General features: G+C 38.4%; 2 protein-coding genes across 3 annotated transcripts; one reads left to right on the top strand and one right to left on the bottom strand.

The window, feature by feature from the left end:
- Positions 1-4: 4 nt before the first annotated feature.
- Positions 5-3,610, bottom strand: LOC111273958 (hydroxysteroid dehydrogenase-like protein 2). Of its 2 annotated transcripts, XR_002688132.2 has the most exons (3): positions 1,877-3,610; positions 1,187-1,564; positions 5-396 (listed from the first exon to the last, which is right to left on the bottom strand). XR_002688132.2 is itself a non-coding variant. In XM_022855992.2 (2 exons), the coding sequence occupies exons 1-2, from the start codon at positions 2,091-2,093 to the stop codon at positions 1,317-1,319; spliced, it is 465 nt and encodes a 154-aa protein (XP_022711727.1). In that variant the 5' UTR covers positions 2,094-3,610; the 3' UTR covers positions 5-1,316. The 2 variants fall into 2 exon arrangements, 1 of the variants encoding a protein (XP_022711727.1); XM_022855992.2 differs by having other exon boundaries at positions 5-1,564.
- Positions 3,611-7,092: 3,482 nt separating this feature from the next.
- On the top strand, positions 7,093-15,141 carry RtcB (RtcB RNA ligase). Its single transcript, XM_022855993.2, has 11 exons — positions 7,093-7,608; positions 11,030-11,149; positions 11,276-11,406; positions 11,525-11,646; positions 11,994-12,069; positions 12,431-12,571; positions 12,806-12,953; positions 13,373-13,536; positions 13,979-14,147; positions 14,383-14,521; positions 14,873-15,141. The coding sequence occupies exons 1-11, from the start codon at positions 7,443-7,445 to the stop codon at positions 15,009-15,011; spliced, it is 1,515 nt and encodes a 504-aa protein (XP_022711728.1). The 5' UTR covers positions 7,093-7,442; the 3' UTR covers positions 15,012-15,141.
- Positions 15,142-15,147: the final 6 nt, after the last annotated feature.

Consider the following 15,147-nt stretch of genomic DNA (forward strand, 5'->3'; position numbering starts at 1 on the left):
CGAATCAGGATTGGAGCATTTATTTACAGGGAGTTCATTAAGTCATTTACAATATGTGCGGTTCCAAGTGGAACACCAAATCCATACTTTCAACAACGAGATATTGGACGTTTCAACATTTAATTTAATACAACAACTTAATTATCCCCTTCAGCCTAAATCTGAGAATTCGTCAAAGATCAGGGTCTGCACTCGATCGAACAACAGCGGTAGATTTTTGGCAAACGTATTTGTATATACGAGTATTAAAAAAGAACCGTCCGTAAAAACTCTATTCATGTAATCAAAATGAATTACGCATCAAAAGGATTGAGAATATTTTGAGAAGCACGTTTGCTTCTCAACACTGCTCCGATGCTCAACACTGGTACCGATGATATCCTACCGTGCGAAGACCTGTGGTTTAGTAAAATTGCCATAATAATTAAACTTATATTGAATGCTACTAATCATTCGCACAGCGAAACTATAGGATATACCTGCTAGTTAAACCATGTACCTTCTTCTAGTGTGAAGAACCAAATATAGTAAGGAAGAAGTTGACCTGTACGATGAGCTATAGATGAAGCTGAGTACGTTTATTGATAATGTATTACTGATAACTCAACAGTTTCAATGAATTTCATTGATGTCCTGTTTAGATCAACGCGCCATTTTCGAAGATTTAGTGCTCGTTTTCACCGAATAAGCGATTTAACAATTTATACTAACGTAGTCCAGCTTCGAGTCTATTCCGTATTAAACGCACCATCAAATAGTTGATATCAGTTGAGCAATATTAGTTCATCATCTCGTCAGTCACTGATGCTGCTTTCCTACTAGTGGTGGTAACCGTGTGTATTTTCGAAATGTTGGCCAATTTTTCACACATGACATCAATCAGTTAACAAAATGCCAGCCGGCTCGTTCGTTGAAATGATTGATTATATCACAATATTAATCAAAGTTTACTCGTAAAGCATGGGAATCTTGACTTCTCGTTCTAGTCTGCCGTCAGTTTCTCCTGCATTTGAACAGGCAGCTTCTGCGGGAGTTAAAGCTAGTAGTTTCGTGCTATATTGGTTTACTATTCGTCGTGCCTGTAAGGAGTAGCGATCACTCCAAAAAGTGCTCTAGTTTGTGATCTAATACGGATCTACAAACACATCCTAATGTAGCTGTTTCTGTACAGTTTATAGGTGCTTACGTGGTCCGGTATTGGGGTTCCAGGTGAAATCACACCCCTCTGAGTTGGTGGTCACGTTCAACTCATATGGCGTATCCACTTTTCATAGTCGTACCGCTGTGGCTCGACTAGTCGCTTTCGAAGAAGTTGGCTAGACCAAGCCATAATACTCCCGCACAGCCCACATAAGACTTTCGAGTCGGATAGCACAGAAAATGCTCCCGGAGAGGCTAAAATAGCCAAAAATGTAAGCAAGTTTGGGGTTGATTTCCCCCTTGAAAAGCTGTAAAAACACTTCGGAGGTCATGAAGAGCTGCAAGTCAACAGGATAAGGGCAGACGCCTTGTCCGAAGCAACCAGTTCCATTCTTCAAATCAACAAACCATGGTGCAGGTTCACCTGTTTTAGAAGCAATACAGTAAATGAAAATACCAACATAATTATTATTGCTAGTGTTTTTATTTCCAGAACCAATAAAAATGGTTCATAATTATTAAGATAGTTTCCCCCTAATTAGTATTTTGCTCGAAACGTTATATAGATCTGAGCATACTCACTGGATCGCAAGATTCTTACAGCACTTTTCTACTTTCGGAAAACCAAGCATCTCAAAATGATCAGAAACACCTATAAGTGAAACGATGTGATGAATACTGCTTAGAATGCACACGCATTTGACGCAATTAAGAGCTCTGTATATTTGTTGCTAACCTTCAATGTTGAACGTGACGACTCCGTTGACTTTGGCGACCATTTCGGGATTAATATAATATCCAACGGTTCGAAAGATGTCGGACACAGTGCATAGTTTAAGAATTTCTAGCGCTCGTTCGCGTGGCGGCGGGGTAGCGGGACGCTCGGGAATTTCATGGATTGTGGTCGTTTTAATCTCGTGCATCGAGGTTTCGGTCTCAACATGAGGAGCCATGGCAATTTGTTGTATCACTGGTGCACTGTCGACTCAAAAAGTCGTCAATTTTTGACAATCACAAAACTTTCTTCAAAGAACTTTCTAATGTTTTTCAAACGTCCATATAGAATTTGGTATCACGTTGTTGGGTGATATAGTGTCCTAGATATCGAATCGCAAATTACTAATTGACTAAGCCTAGCTCGATAAGAGCCACCATGGGGGGACAAGCTCCGATGCTTCCGTAACGTCTCGATGCATCAACCGAATAGCTTCGGGTTCGCCGATCCACTGAAACACTAGTCCCGAATTCTGGCGGCGTTAACCGGGAGAGATCGCACATAACCAAGGTCCAATAAACGCACACGCATCGCGCACATGTGGGAAAGGAGTAACGGCGGTCCGCTTCGTAATCCCACACTATCGTTGCTGCCAGTGCTGTTGTGTCCGTAAAAACGAAGGAGAACTACAGTATTATATGGACCATCCAACTGCACACTTTCCGCTTCTGCTCGTATTACCACTTACTGATGGCAAAGTAGTGGCAGCAACAGTAGCAAAATGCAAGAAAGGAGGATATGCACACTAAACATCTGATATGCAAAAGATCCAGGCAAACAGGCTACTTCATTGTTTAGTATAACGGTATGCTACGGGTAGTCAATGGTCGTCCTCTAGCGATTAATGTAGAATAAATAAAATTCAACGGCGGATGAACGATACGATTGTAAAGGTCGGCTTCCTTCATTATCAGCCCGTTCGACAGCCGTCGCATAGGGACAACAAGGGCGCCAACCAACTTTTTAAGCCTTTCGAATAGCTATAAGTGGGGGGAAGGCGGGGACGTTCACACAAACATACAGAGATACACACATATAAACAAACGCAAATTACCCAACCTCTTCACCTAAAATCAGCGAATAGTGGCGAGAACTGATCATTACGGGGCAGCAGCAACAGCGGCACCAAAACGATACCGAAGTGAAGACCAGGGGATTGAAGGGTTTTCAATTAGCACACGAAGATAAATTCTGTAGGTAAGTTCGGACGCAGGGCGAATCAGTCCCCATAGCTTTGGCCGCTGCGAGACAGAGTCCTTCGACTTAGGCCGTTCTTGCTGTTGTTTCTGCTACATTACCGCGACTACTATAGCAATAAAATCGTCAGTTGACTAATTCGGTTGTGCCGCATGCTGGCCACGATCTTTGGAGCACTTTTTGTCCACGCTCAACTGTAGCATAACTATTTGAAGTTAATCCAATGAAGGTCACACGCTATCCTTGATCACCAGCTACGGCGGTGTAGTTAGCTGCTATCATTACACTGAAGCTGAGCCACAATCGAGCATTAGGCTTACCCAGCAGTGTGTAATGACCCTTGACCAGCGATCCTCACCCGAGTTCATCCAAATACGCCTTAAGTGGTGGTTTAACGGCAAACATTTTCACACGGCTTCTGTAGCCAAGCAGACGATACCTAAATCGCAAACGTTACAAACAGTCAGCTTCCCAAACATGCACAAAATCCTTATGCTCATTTTCACATTATTGTTATAGTGGCCGAATAAAACTATGCTGATTGCCATTATTTGTATTTATGTTTTTCTGAAACAGATTATTGCGCATGCGTACACATAGAGCACCGATCGTTACTATTCGCAAACAGAATATTCAACACAAAGTGGATCTAGCAGCTAATGGTGATCGACATAATTTAAAGTGCAAGAGAATGGCCAAGTTGTAACTTGTAGAACTTCAAACGGAAGGAGGTCGGAGAGTGAAAACTGAACTAATAGTTGATCGATATTGCCCATGTGTGAAAAATTAGTCATCAGCTTCTGATAACTATGGGCAAAATGACTATCGAGCATATTACTCATGTTGTTGGCAACATAAAATAAGAAGCTGTTTGTAGTATCAACCGACTTAAGCCAGTGCAGGTCATCACGATGAATCTACAAGAGATAGTTACACCAATTTGGGTTCTGGGTTATTTGATTATTTTATTCTACACTTTATACTATCGAACTTTGTGCTGAAGCTGCCATATTGCCCGTGAATAAAAGTTTCCTTTGAGTTTAACTAGCTACTAGTACCGCTACGATTACAAGATGGACTCTAATTAGCAAAACCTTAAATTATAAATCGATGCAACTGGAATCAAGTATGGGTATAAGGACAATATGGGTTACATAGCGATTCTTTAATGTGATGAGTTTGCAGTTGTCGCACATAAAATACTATATTCATCGATTTCAGTACCCGGTTCTCTCCATTAAATAAGTTCGTTCCCCGACCACTTTGCTGCCAAGTTGCAGTTGTGAACATCGCTAGTACATTAGCTTTGATCGATAACAAGAGGCGATTCTAACTTCGATTAATGAGACAATACAAGATCGTCTTCTGTTCCAATAAATATTGGATTAGTTTCTACTTTATTGTGCATGTACGCCATTAAATAGAACAAATAGCTAGAGTAAAACTGTAGGCTTTTGTCCATATTTTTCCGAATGTCGTTTCTTATGTGTGGGGAAGCTTTCCTCACATATCAAAACCTACATGCTTGTTGCATTATTATGTGCAACAAAGTTTCACATATTTAGGAACGTGAAAGGTTGTTAAGTCTCGAAATATTTTGAATTCAAAAAAAGACAACATTCGCTTGTAAACTTCACTATTAATTAGCCCGGATTCATATTGCATATCGAATGATTATGTGCCGCAGTACCCTACTGTTGCTTTTTACTTGAAAATACCCCTAGTCTTTTTAATGCGTAAATTTTTTGGGTATATTTCGGGATCGACTAATGGGTTTTGGACCATCGTTTTTTCTTAACTCCAGCATGGTATCCACTGAACGCATGCCTTCCTTTGTGTCTGATCGTTTGTGACTATTTGTTTCAGTTGCCTACTCTTACTTCCTGCTCCTTGCCACGCACAGAGCTCCCTGCGCGCATTCGTTCCGTTTCCGGGCTATATTTTATCCATCTACGTACTGCAGTTGACGAAAGCCAAACATAAGCAAGCGGCAACGGTCACTGCTATAAACAGCTGGAACAAAAATCAAATCGATTAATTCCGCTATGTTTCTTATAATAAACGATGTTTGGACCAGTTAGTTCAGCCGAGATACCACGTGCATTACAATCTGATTGCGCCATTTCATCATTTACAAATCATTTAAACACAAAAACTTTCTGACGACTGGTACACCTTGCCTCATTAGGCCACGTGCCTACGTAGAGTTGAAGCGCAGTAAAGGCCACAATACGAATTAGCGTAGATGATCCCAAAAGCGCAAGTGCGAATCAGAGCGTGTCCCCGGTATAACAAAAACTAGTATCGTTGCATCTAATAGACACTTGCCCCTCGGGTCATATGCGAATGGAAACTCAATCTGGTAAGACAAGAAATGTATTCATCTTAGCCTATAATTAACCGTGGTCTTTTGGCGAATCTTTATAAATAAATGTATTCGTCATGCATTTGTCAGCTCATTTGTTGCCAGACTTTCTACTACACGGCATCAGCTAAATGGTAACCTTTACCGACTGTGAAATTCTGAAAAGCGAACGGATAATCGTTTGTGCATCGGAGCGCCGTCATTACTTATAGTTAGTTAGTTAGAAAATGCCCAGTTCGAATTCGAGTAATAAAATTCGGTTTTATTTATCTCGTCCCAAGTGTATCGATGTGATACCACTCGATCTCTCACAATATTACTTGAACAACTATATTGATTGCGGTACGGTCTAATTATCCTTGCAAAACTTCCTTTTTTTTTTTGTTGTTTATAGGATGTTTGGCACTCTACCTTAGCGGCTAGGCCTAAAATGGCTTCATGTTTCAAGGTTGCGTTATGAAATTTAACATCTCTTTTCTTATAGCGAAGCGTCAATAAATGAGGAGTAAGGTATATATCCCATGACCATGAATACGGAAACATGCATGCATCATAACATCGTTATTTTAATCACTACCTATTCGAATTGTTTTGTGGGTTTTTTGATTTTTTTTTGTGAGCGGCTGAATGAAGCATGGAAACATTTTTACTCGTTTTTAACTTTTTCTCAACCAAATTGTATATTCCACTGGCCTATGAGGGAACAAAACAGGTGTGCAAGAAAAGCCGCCTAATAAAGTTTAAAAACTTTGCCAACAGTTCACAGATCACAAGTAATATATATATATATATATAGATAAGATAAATGTATAGTGAGTCAATAATAAGGTGCACGAGCAGACAAGGGAAACGACATGAATTTGTAAAGGTTGACACCAGTTGACTGATTATGTTGAATGTACCTTACTCCTTTGTTTTTTTGGTAACAGTGACACCAAATTTGGTCATCCGGCTGACTAAAAAAACGCTTAATGTAATGCTAGTACTGCCTTAAATTGAAATTATAATCCTTTCGTGAATCACCAAAAGCAATAAAATGACTTGCTTATCAATTAAGTTGCGCGAGCGTAAATTTTTTTAGCGATCAACAAAAAGCAGCATCAGAAATAATAGGTTCTGGAAATAAGTGTCAATAGAAAAATTTGGACGACTGAAAAAAGGAGCAAAGACTGGTATACTAAACAGTACAACGTCGTTCTGAAAAAAATGCTGCTTGTATTTTTTAAACGAGGAAGTTTTTTTTCTGTGCACCCAAAAGCAGACAGCCCCCAAATATGTGGAATGTTATTTGTGGGCGTAGCCCATACGTCTGCGGTATATAATGCTTATTCAGTGTCATATCCCATACGGTAAAATGACTAACGTTAACGGATTATTTTCGTTAGCTGAACGAGAATTTGTTAGACTCCGCGTAGATTTAACGGATAGATGTTAGAATGACGATTAAATCGCATATGGGGCTAACTGACTATTTTTTTTTCGGTCTAAAAGCAGCTTCTTTAATGGTAATTAATCATTAAAAACTCATAATGTTCTTGGTTCGCGCCACTTCCATATCCACTCGCGAAAGCCTCCCTCGAATGTAGCAGACGACAGTCGTTTTGTTTACCCGAGAGGGCTTACCGAACAATCACTTTTTCCATTACAGAAAGCCCGGTTAGGCATTATAATTGAGCTCCCGGTCTAGTTGAAGTGTGCACATCGAGATTGTTGATTTGTTTGAATTTATTGCTATTATTGTTACAGTATAAAGCACTAAAAAATAAGAATTAGGTATCAGCGAACCGTGTACCAGGGTGCAGTAGGTTGAGTCTAAATTTGATATTAGCACCAGCTAATGCCGGTTATGTGATGTTGACTTGTGTGTCGGAATCACGCTGTGTGTGATCCGACCACTGCCCGGATAAAAAAACTAACTTCACACGTGGACATTAGGCATAAATGCGAATCTGGTAAACCGGCAAGATGGTACGAAGTTATGATGAGGAACTGAAGTTTTTGGAGAAAGTTGGTCCTGTATGCTGGAAAATTAAGAAAGGCTTCGTCAACAACATGAAAGTCGAAGGACTGTTCTATGTAAACGGTCATCTCGAAAAGCTAATGTTTGAAGAGCTACGCAACTCCTGCAGAGGTAAGATTTTGTTTTAATATTTGGAGGTACTGTTATTGCACACTTGTCTTTGAGTCTGAAAAGTTGAACCCGCTCAGAATACAACAAATGAGAAGTAGGTCTGCGTCTCTTAACGTATCCAGTCTTATAAGCACTATTTTCTTTTCAAAGATGAAGTTAGCATAGTCTCTATGACTGATCAGCTCTCGTGATAATGCAGGTAACATTTTAAGATATAATTATACAGAACTATATTGCAAAACTGGTGCTTACAGTAAAATTGAACCTTATAATAAACGCCGCTTCCTTCCGATATGCGTACTCTTTTCAGTGTGTTAATCTATAAAACAAAATTTTATCAGCTTTTTAACCTTCTAATGTCTTTAATTGGATTGCCTGCAATCGTGAAGCATCTTACTTACGCTTTATACTTATAGCTACCGCATAGCGAAAGATAGTAAAAATAATAATTAATATTATAGAAGTTAACTTTTGGTTACACACGCTTTACAGCTCAATCATTAAGGTAATCATATTAATCACACAAACAACGGTATCAGTAATACAAATTGGAAAATGAGTTATTCAGCAAAAAATGCCTATAACAAACATTCTTCATACTTCATTGAAAGTGTACTGTGCTTCGATTTCCAGTACCGTTTAGGATGGAAATCCATGCTGTGTTTTTTATCATTAGATCACTTATAATAATATTGCTGCATATGATATATTGACCGATGCGATTAGGTGGTAACATACTGCGGAATGCACTGACAAACTGGCGTGTCAACTCTTCTGGTGGCTATGGAAAAACCTAATGCTTACCCAGAAATTTACTACTTTATACCTGGTATCTTACATTATATAGTTTATGTATTATTCTATAGTAATTGGTTAAACCGCCAATGCACAGTAAAGTTTAAGTACGACAGATGTAATTCTGTGAAACTTTAAAGTTTCTTGAAGTTTCTTTGAAAGTAATATTAAATATTGACTTTTAACCTACGAATACACGGTATGTCATATGTACAGTTATGAAATAACAAAAATACCAAAGATTTTACAGAATTGTTTACAGGGTGCTGTCGATTGATCGCCGTTCTTATAGTTTCTTGGTAATTTTCATGTTCCTTATCCTATACTATTACTCAGAACCTTGTACACAAATCTATTCTAATTAGAGTATTTTAAAAATAGCCCCCAGTATAATTGATCCATGTTAGAGTAACGCAGAAGACACCATACGTCTACTGCTGCGGGACACAAATGTCTGTTGCTTTTGGCTGACATGCAGCGCACATAGTTTGATGTATGGCCTCTGAAAAGAGTCAGATAGGTACCAGCTGCTAGGAGCTAGACGCGTTCATTGGTAAACGTAGCGTCTGAGCAGCAGCTGTTCATGTGGCTTGCGCGCAGCTAATGTAAGAAACGATGTTGCAACGCACCCAGAGGATATCCTAAGCATAATGATCTTGTTATGCCTGATCCTTGCCAACAACAGTCTTGTATGTACTTGCTGTAGCAATACTCTCAACATCCAGCGTTGAATTACCGTAGGGACAAGGGAAGGTAACGAGAATCGAGGCACTTGAGTATTTTATTAGCAAAAAAACAAGCTAAATACAATTATAAATAGCAACAACAGTTCCAATTACTATGATGACGGTAAAGAACTCTCCGATAACAACCACAAGAGGTATATAAATGCTTTTGAAATGATATGAACAAATACAAACATGCTCATACACAATACTCATTGATTGTGGCGGTTGTTGATGTCGTGATTACAGCACTGTAAATAATTTATGAACGGATCAAATAAAGAATAAAGTAGCGTGTAAATGAAAAAAAACGACATTTCCTCTGGTAAATTCAGGTTGCAATAAAACAAGTAGGGACTGAAGCTAGCTATCATAGCATGTATCTTGACGGAAACTTCCGATCTCTGTCCTAGAAAAAATTGGGCCATGGGTAGGTTTTCAGCTTAATGGAATACAGCGTTACACGAACAACAAAGTAGAACGTTACAACCACGTAAATTTTTGTACACTCATAATTGCAAATGATGGGCAGGAAAATGAGTCTGATGTTTGAAAATGGGAATATGTTAAACTGGTAAAATACAAAATTGTAAACCCCTGTTGCAAAAGCCGTTTCAAATAATAATTTATGAATCCATATTTAGTACTAGAAACACATCACAAAATAAAGGATATTAGGTACCGTCAGACGATAGAGTGGTAGAAGTAGTAGGAACAGAAATTCTAGACTGGGTTGAGTGAAAATAGTTTCTATAACATAAAATACTGTTTTATTTTGCCTATAGTCTGCCCCCATTTAAGCAAACTGTCACGTTGTCGTAAGTATTTTTATCGTTATTGTTACAAATCAAGAAATAGTCACTAAACAACGAGATTTGGTTCGCATTTTCAGCTTTATTTGTTCAAATATAAATTTAACACAACTGTTTTACGAAGTTGGTAGGCCATTAAGTTTTTTAGTTTAGTAAGACTCTGCGTTAAGTATAGCTGGTTTCCATCCATATTTTTGTTAACCTCCATAGAAATGTAACAACACACATGTACCACATGCAACACAAATGTTTTTTTCTGATTCTTTGTCTTATTATAGTTAAAAAGGCCGTCTAAAAAGATACTGGCTGGAATCCATCAACGGGCATATACATACAGCACCTCTTAATAAATAGAGTTGCTTAAAATATTTTGAAAAAAACTAAACATTGCAGGTAAATAGCTCCTCATTCTGGAGAAAAAGGTTCTCCTAGTGATTGTAGAAACCGAGTGGCCACTCAAAATAAATGTTAGTAGGTCGAATCACAACAAAACCTGTTATTGTCCTTCGTAAAGTAGCCCTCTGTGCACTATGTGGATTGTGCCTCGTATCACTGATTAATTTCTCGCGAGGAATGTTTATCAGTAATTTTCTAGGAGAAAAAGAGTTCTGCTTTGTCGAGCTCGGTGCCTAATTCAAGCAAATCAAATTACCACAACCGCTTTCTAATATATTAGATACAATGAATGTCACAGTTATTGCTCACTGTCACAGTTAGTGTTACGATTAATGGGTTTTTTCTACAGGGGCCATTAGCGTATTAGGGATCGATAATTTGTGGTTTAAATCTCTTGATTGCGGTGCAACTAGTGTTATCTGTAAGACTGATGAATCTTTCTTAGAGAAGAATAGTTGATAGAAAAATCGCCCGTGATCATTGTTAACATTAACAAATCATAAATGGTATCTCTATAAACATCCGCGACGTCCTAAGTCGATAGCTATTTTTTTATCATCTGGACGTGCTTAATAGACGTGAGAGATAGAAGCTAAAATGAAATCTGCGCAACTTTTTTAACAGTGTAGTTAATGTAAACGCTAATATAACCTTTTATCAGTAACAACCTTTTCAATGCATTTACATCTTCAGGAAACATTGGCGGGTTTTTACCTGGAGTTAAACAGATCGCAAATGTTGCAGCTCTTCCCGGTATTGTTGGACATTCAATCGGTCTTCCAGATATTCACTCCGGATATGGCTTCGCCATAGGTGAGAGAATAGTATCATAATGGTGATTATAAATAAATTAGGTGAAGTACTGTTTTCAATATAATCTCACCCTGTGTGTTCTAGGGTAAAATAACGTCCGAAATCACTAGAAATTGTTTATTTTAGGCAATATGGCTGCATTTGACATGGACAACCCTTTGTCAATTGTTTCTCCTGGAGGTGTAGGGTTTGACATTAACTGTGGCGTTCGTCTGATCCGAACCAATCTCATGGAGAAAGATGTTATACCAGTCAAGGTAAAAGCTAACATTTTCTATTGCTAATGATCTCTGTTTAATCGAGAGTCTAGTGAATCTCGCCTTCCATGTATAGAATAGTTTACGCTGTCCTAATAACCCTGCTTGCGTTTTACAGGATCAACTAACCCAGTCCTTGTTTGACCACATCCCGGTCGGTGTAGGAAGTAAAGGAATAATTCCAATGAACGCAAAAGATCTTGAAGAGGCACTTGAAATGGGCATGGACTGGTCACTAAGGTAGGACTCCTATGTCACATGTAGATATCAAATTAGGTTACCAAAAACTTGGTTAGCTATTTTTAAACACAGCAGATTTGCTCTACTTCCCTAGATCACTCGGAAGTTCGTTGGTTCATTTTCACAACCGAACTTAATACTTATAGATTTAGCAAAATTTGATAACGAAAAATTTGACAAAACAAAATATAATCTCGCTATAAAATTTAAGTGAAGAACAACTAATCTGCTATATATGTTAGTAAATGCATTCCCTATCATAAGAGATTTCGAAGATTCCTTACCAAGCTAGTTGATACTTACTCTTAGCAACTGATAGAAATTGTGTCCTGGCAATTATGTTTTAGGGAGGGTTATGCATGGGCCGAGGATAAAGAACACTGCGAAGAATATGGAAGGATGCTAAATGCTGATCCAGCCAAGGTAAAAAAATCGCTTTCGATATGAGTTAACCTCAGTTTAAGCCGCTAAAATATTTGCTGGCTAGAAAAAAAACGTTGGTGGACATCAGCACACAATAATAATAGTTACTGATTCAACGCATCCTCCTTACTTGTCATTTTAACTTGAATGTGTTATCCTGGTTTATATTGCATTACATTTATCTCCGATGATACCTTCAAAACCGGTAGCCACTGTACTTAAGAAAACAATGCTTACAGGCATTTAATTTTCAAAGGCAAATTAATTTAAAAATTTTTAAACATGAAAACGACGCGAACACTATTAAAATAATATCTCATGCGTTTTCTTTATTGTCATGAATTTTTGTCTCTCTGGTTAGGTATCAACAAAAGCAAAGAAACGCGGTTTGCCCCAATTGGGCACTCTGGGTGCTGGAAATCACTACGCAGAAATCCAAGTAGTTGATGAAATTTTTGATGCAAAAGCCGCTTCAAAGATGGGAGTTGAAAAAACGGGACAGGTGAGTGCTTTGTAAACAACAATAATTACCCTAATTTCACGCTACAATATAAGTATTTAACGTTTTCTTCTATTACATTTTTCCTGCACTCGGTAATAGATCGAGTGTCCCTGTTCATGGCTTATTAAAATTAGGTAATGATCCAACCTAAAATTACTTACACACTTTACGCGGTAAATACTTGTTGTTTTCGATCTAACCTAAGGCGAACCACTTAACCTTTTGGTTTTTAAGGTGTGTGTAATGATACATTCTGGGTCTCGCGGATTTGGTCACCAAGTAGCAACCGATGCGCTGCTAGAGATGGAGAAAGCAATGAAAAGAGACAAAATTGAAGTAAACGACAGACAGCTCGGATGCGCCCGTATTCAATCGGAAGAGGGTACGATGGATGATGCTATTATCTTTACTTACAGCCTATTACGATAGGAATATTCTAGTTATTACTCATTTGTAGAAATCAATTCAGCGTTCGGTTTCATATCCATAACGTTAAATTGTTTGAAAAGTCACTACTTGAATGTTTCGAGGTTCACCTTTAGTACTGTCGTTGAGTGTCTGGCTACCTACACAAACTATGTCTACGCCTAATCTGGAATCTGGACTATAACGTGTCTTCAAGTATTTTAGGCAAACATTACGACACACACACCTCACACCGTGAGGGGAATCCTACTTGAATTTTAGTTAAAATTAAGCCTATTTTTGTGGTCAGGCAACATGTTTCTGTTTATATAATATTGATTAAAGCAAATTCTTTTAAACGGACAGGCAGTTCTTTGATTCCGATTGATCTCCTAGGCCAGAATTACCTAGCTGCAATGGCTGCTGCGGCCAACTTCGCTTGGGTTAACCGGAGCAGTATGACATTCCTTACGCGACAGGCCTTTGGGAAGATGTTTAACACGACCCCGGATGATCTTGACATGCATGTTATTTATGACGTATCACATAACATTGCTAAGGTACGGTCATAATATTAAAGTTGGTTTCGAATTTTTAAGTTTATTTTGTAACTGCGCTCTATGCAACACACAACCCAAATAATGCAGTTAAGTTCGGGCAGTGTTTTCATCATGAGTGAATTTTAGTTGTAACTTTCAAACGGCGCTTTAGCCTTTCTTTGTGTCGGAAGTATGCGTATTCCGTAGCAGATATTGCGGAATAAACAGATCTGTAATCAGTTTCTGAATAATCAACTATAAATAACGATGTTTATCACTGTAGCTATCAGCTAATTTATCACTATAGTTTATCAGCTAGTTTACCACTAGTTTATCACTATAGTTTATCAACTAGTTTATCAATAATATATAGATATCATTTTCGCGTGACAATTATCGGTGCACCTATGACACCCTATAGCTTGCGTATTATGGTTTGCTCTAACTTGTCAGTATATAATAGGTCGAGGAACATATGGTCAACGGCAAATTGCGCACTCTTCTTGTTCATCGGAAGGGATCGACTCGAGCATTTCCACCCCACCATCCACTTATTCCAGTCGACTATCAATTAAGTGGTCAGCCAGTTCTCATTGGCGGCACAATGGGTACATGTAGCTACGTGCTAACAGGTAAGTCCCCCTCAGTTCTTTAATTCGTTGCTACATGAAACCAGTATATGTATAATAATGCATATTATCATTATAGCCAAGGAATACGTTGAGCTAAACATAAGTTCAATCCTAACGAAGGAGTGTAGCAAAACAAGACGTAATGTTCTTTAAATTACCAAAATCTGTCGCATTGTTGGTTAATTTAGTTGTGTTGTTTTTATGTTTTTATCGATAATCTTTGAATGATTTTCAGGAACTGCTGAAGGAATGGAAAGAACTTTCGGGACGACGTGTCACGGAGCAGGTCGTGCACTATCGCGAGCGAAGTCTCGCCGTAATCTCGATTACCATGATGTACTAAAAATGCTCGCAAACAAGGGTATTACCATCAGGTACTGTATGACCAGTTCATTAACGCTCTGGCGAGGCTCATCAGTATTCTCTACTAAGTATCATCAGTATATCTGATTTTGTTGACGTGACTATTCGTTCGTGTAACTTATTTTCATATGGTTATTGAGGTACGGGTTGACTGTTGACTTATGCTTATAACGTAGGCAACACAAGGCCAATATGCCATAGAATCTAGCCCATCCCATTCAGTATGCTAGTCATCAAAATATAAGCAATCAGTCTTATTAGTTTTATTATTGTATTAGTTAATGCATAGACAATTACGGATAGGTCTAACGGTATGTTAGGTAAATTATCTAAAATGTGTAAATTTTCACTTTACATTGTAGAGTGGCGTCGCCCAAGTTGGTGATGGAAGAGGCTCCAGAGAGCTACAAGAATGTGACAGACGTGGTGAATACTTGTCATGAAGCCGGTATCTCTTCAAAATGCATGAAACTCCGTCCCATCGCAGTTATTAAGGGATAAACCATCACCGTTTTGTAAAAACGGTCATCATAGAGTAACGTATTTTACAAATACGTTACTCTATGATAATATTAAATATTTAAGCAAGAGGTATGCATTGTAAAGGTCAGCAGCGCATACCTCCAACATATATATA

Source organism: Varroa jacobsoni, unplaced genomic scaffold (assembly GCF_002532875.2).
Source record: "Varroa jacobsoni isolate VJ856 unplaced genomic scaffold, vjacob_1.0 scaffold_240, whole genome shotgun sequence".
NCBI lineage: Eukaryota > Metazoa > Arthropoda > Arachnida > Mesostigmata > Varroidae > Varroa > Varroa jacobsoni.

Excerpts from the sequence above, each read along its gene's own strand:
- RtcB (XM_022855993.2), top strand. The coding sequence starts at position 7,443 with ATGGTACGAAGTTATGATGAGGAACTGAAGTTTTTGGAGAAAGTTGGT. Across the intron at positions 7,609-11,029 it reads GCTACGCAACTCCTGCAGAG|GAAACATTGGCGGGTTTTTA; the intron begins GTAAGATTTTGT and ends TTACATCTTCAG. Across the intron at positions 11,407-11,524 it reads AAGATGTTATACCAGTCAAG|GATCAACTAACCCAGTCCTT; the intron begins GTAAAAGCTAAC and ends TGCGTTTTACAG.
- LOC111273958 (XM_022855992.2), bottom strand. The coding sequence starts at position 2,093 with ATGGCTCCTCATGTTGAGACCGAAACCTCGATGCACGAGATTAAAACG. Across the intron at positions 1,565-1,876 it reads CGTCACGTTCAACATTGAAG|GTGAACCTGCACCATGGTTT; the intron begins GTTAGCAACAAA and ends CTTCTAAAACAG.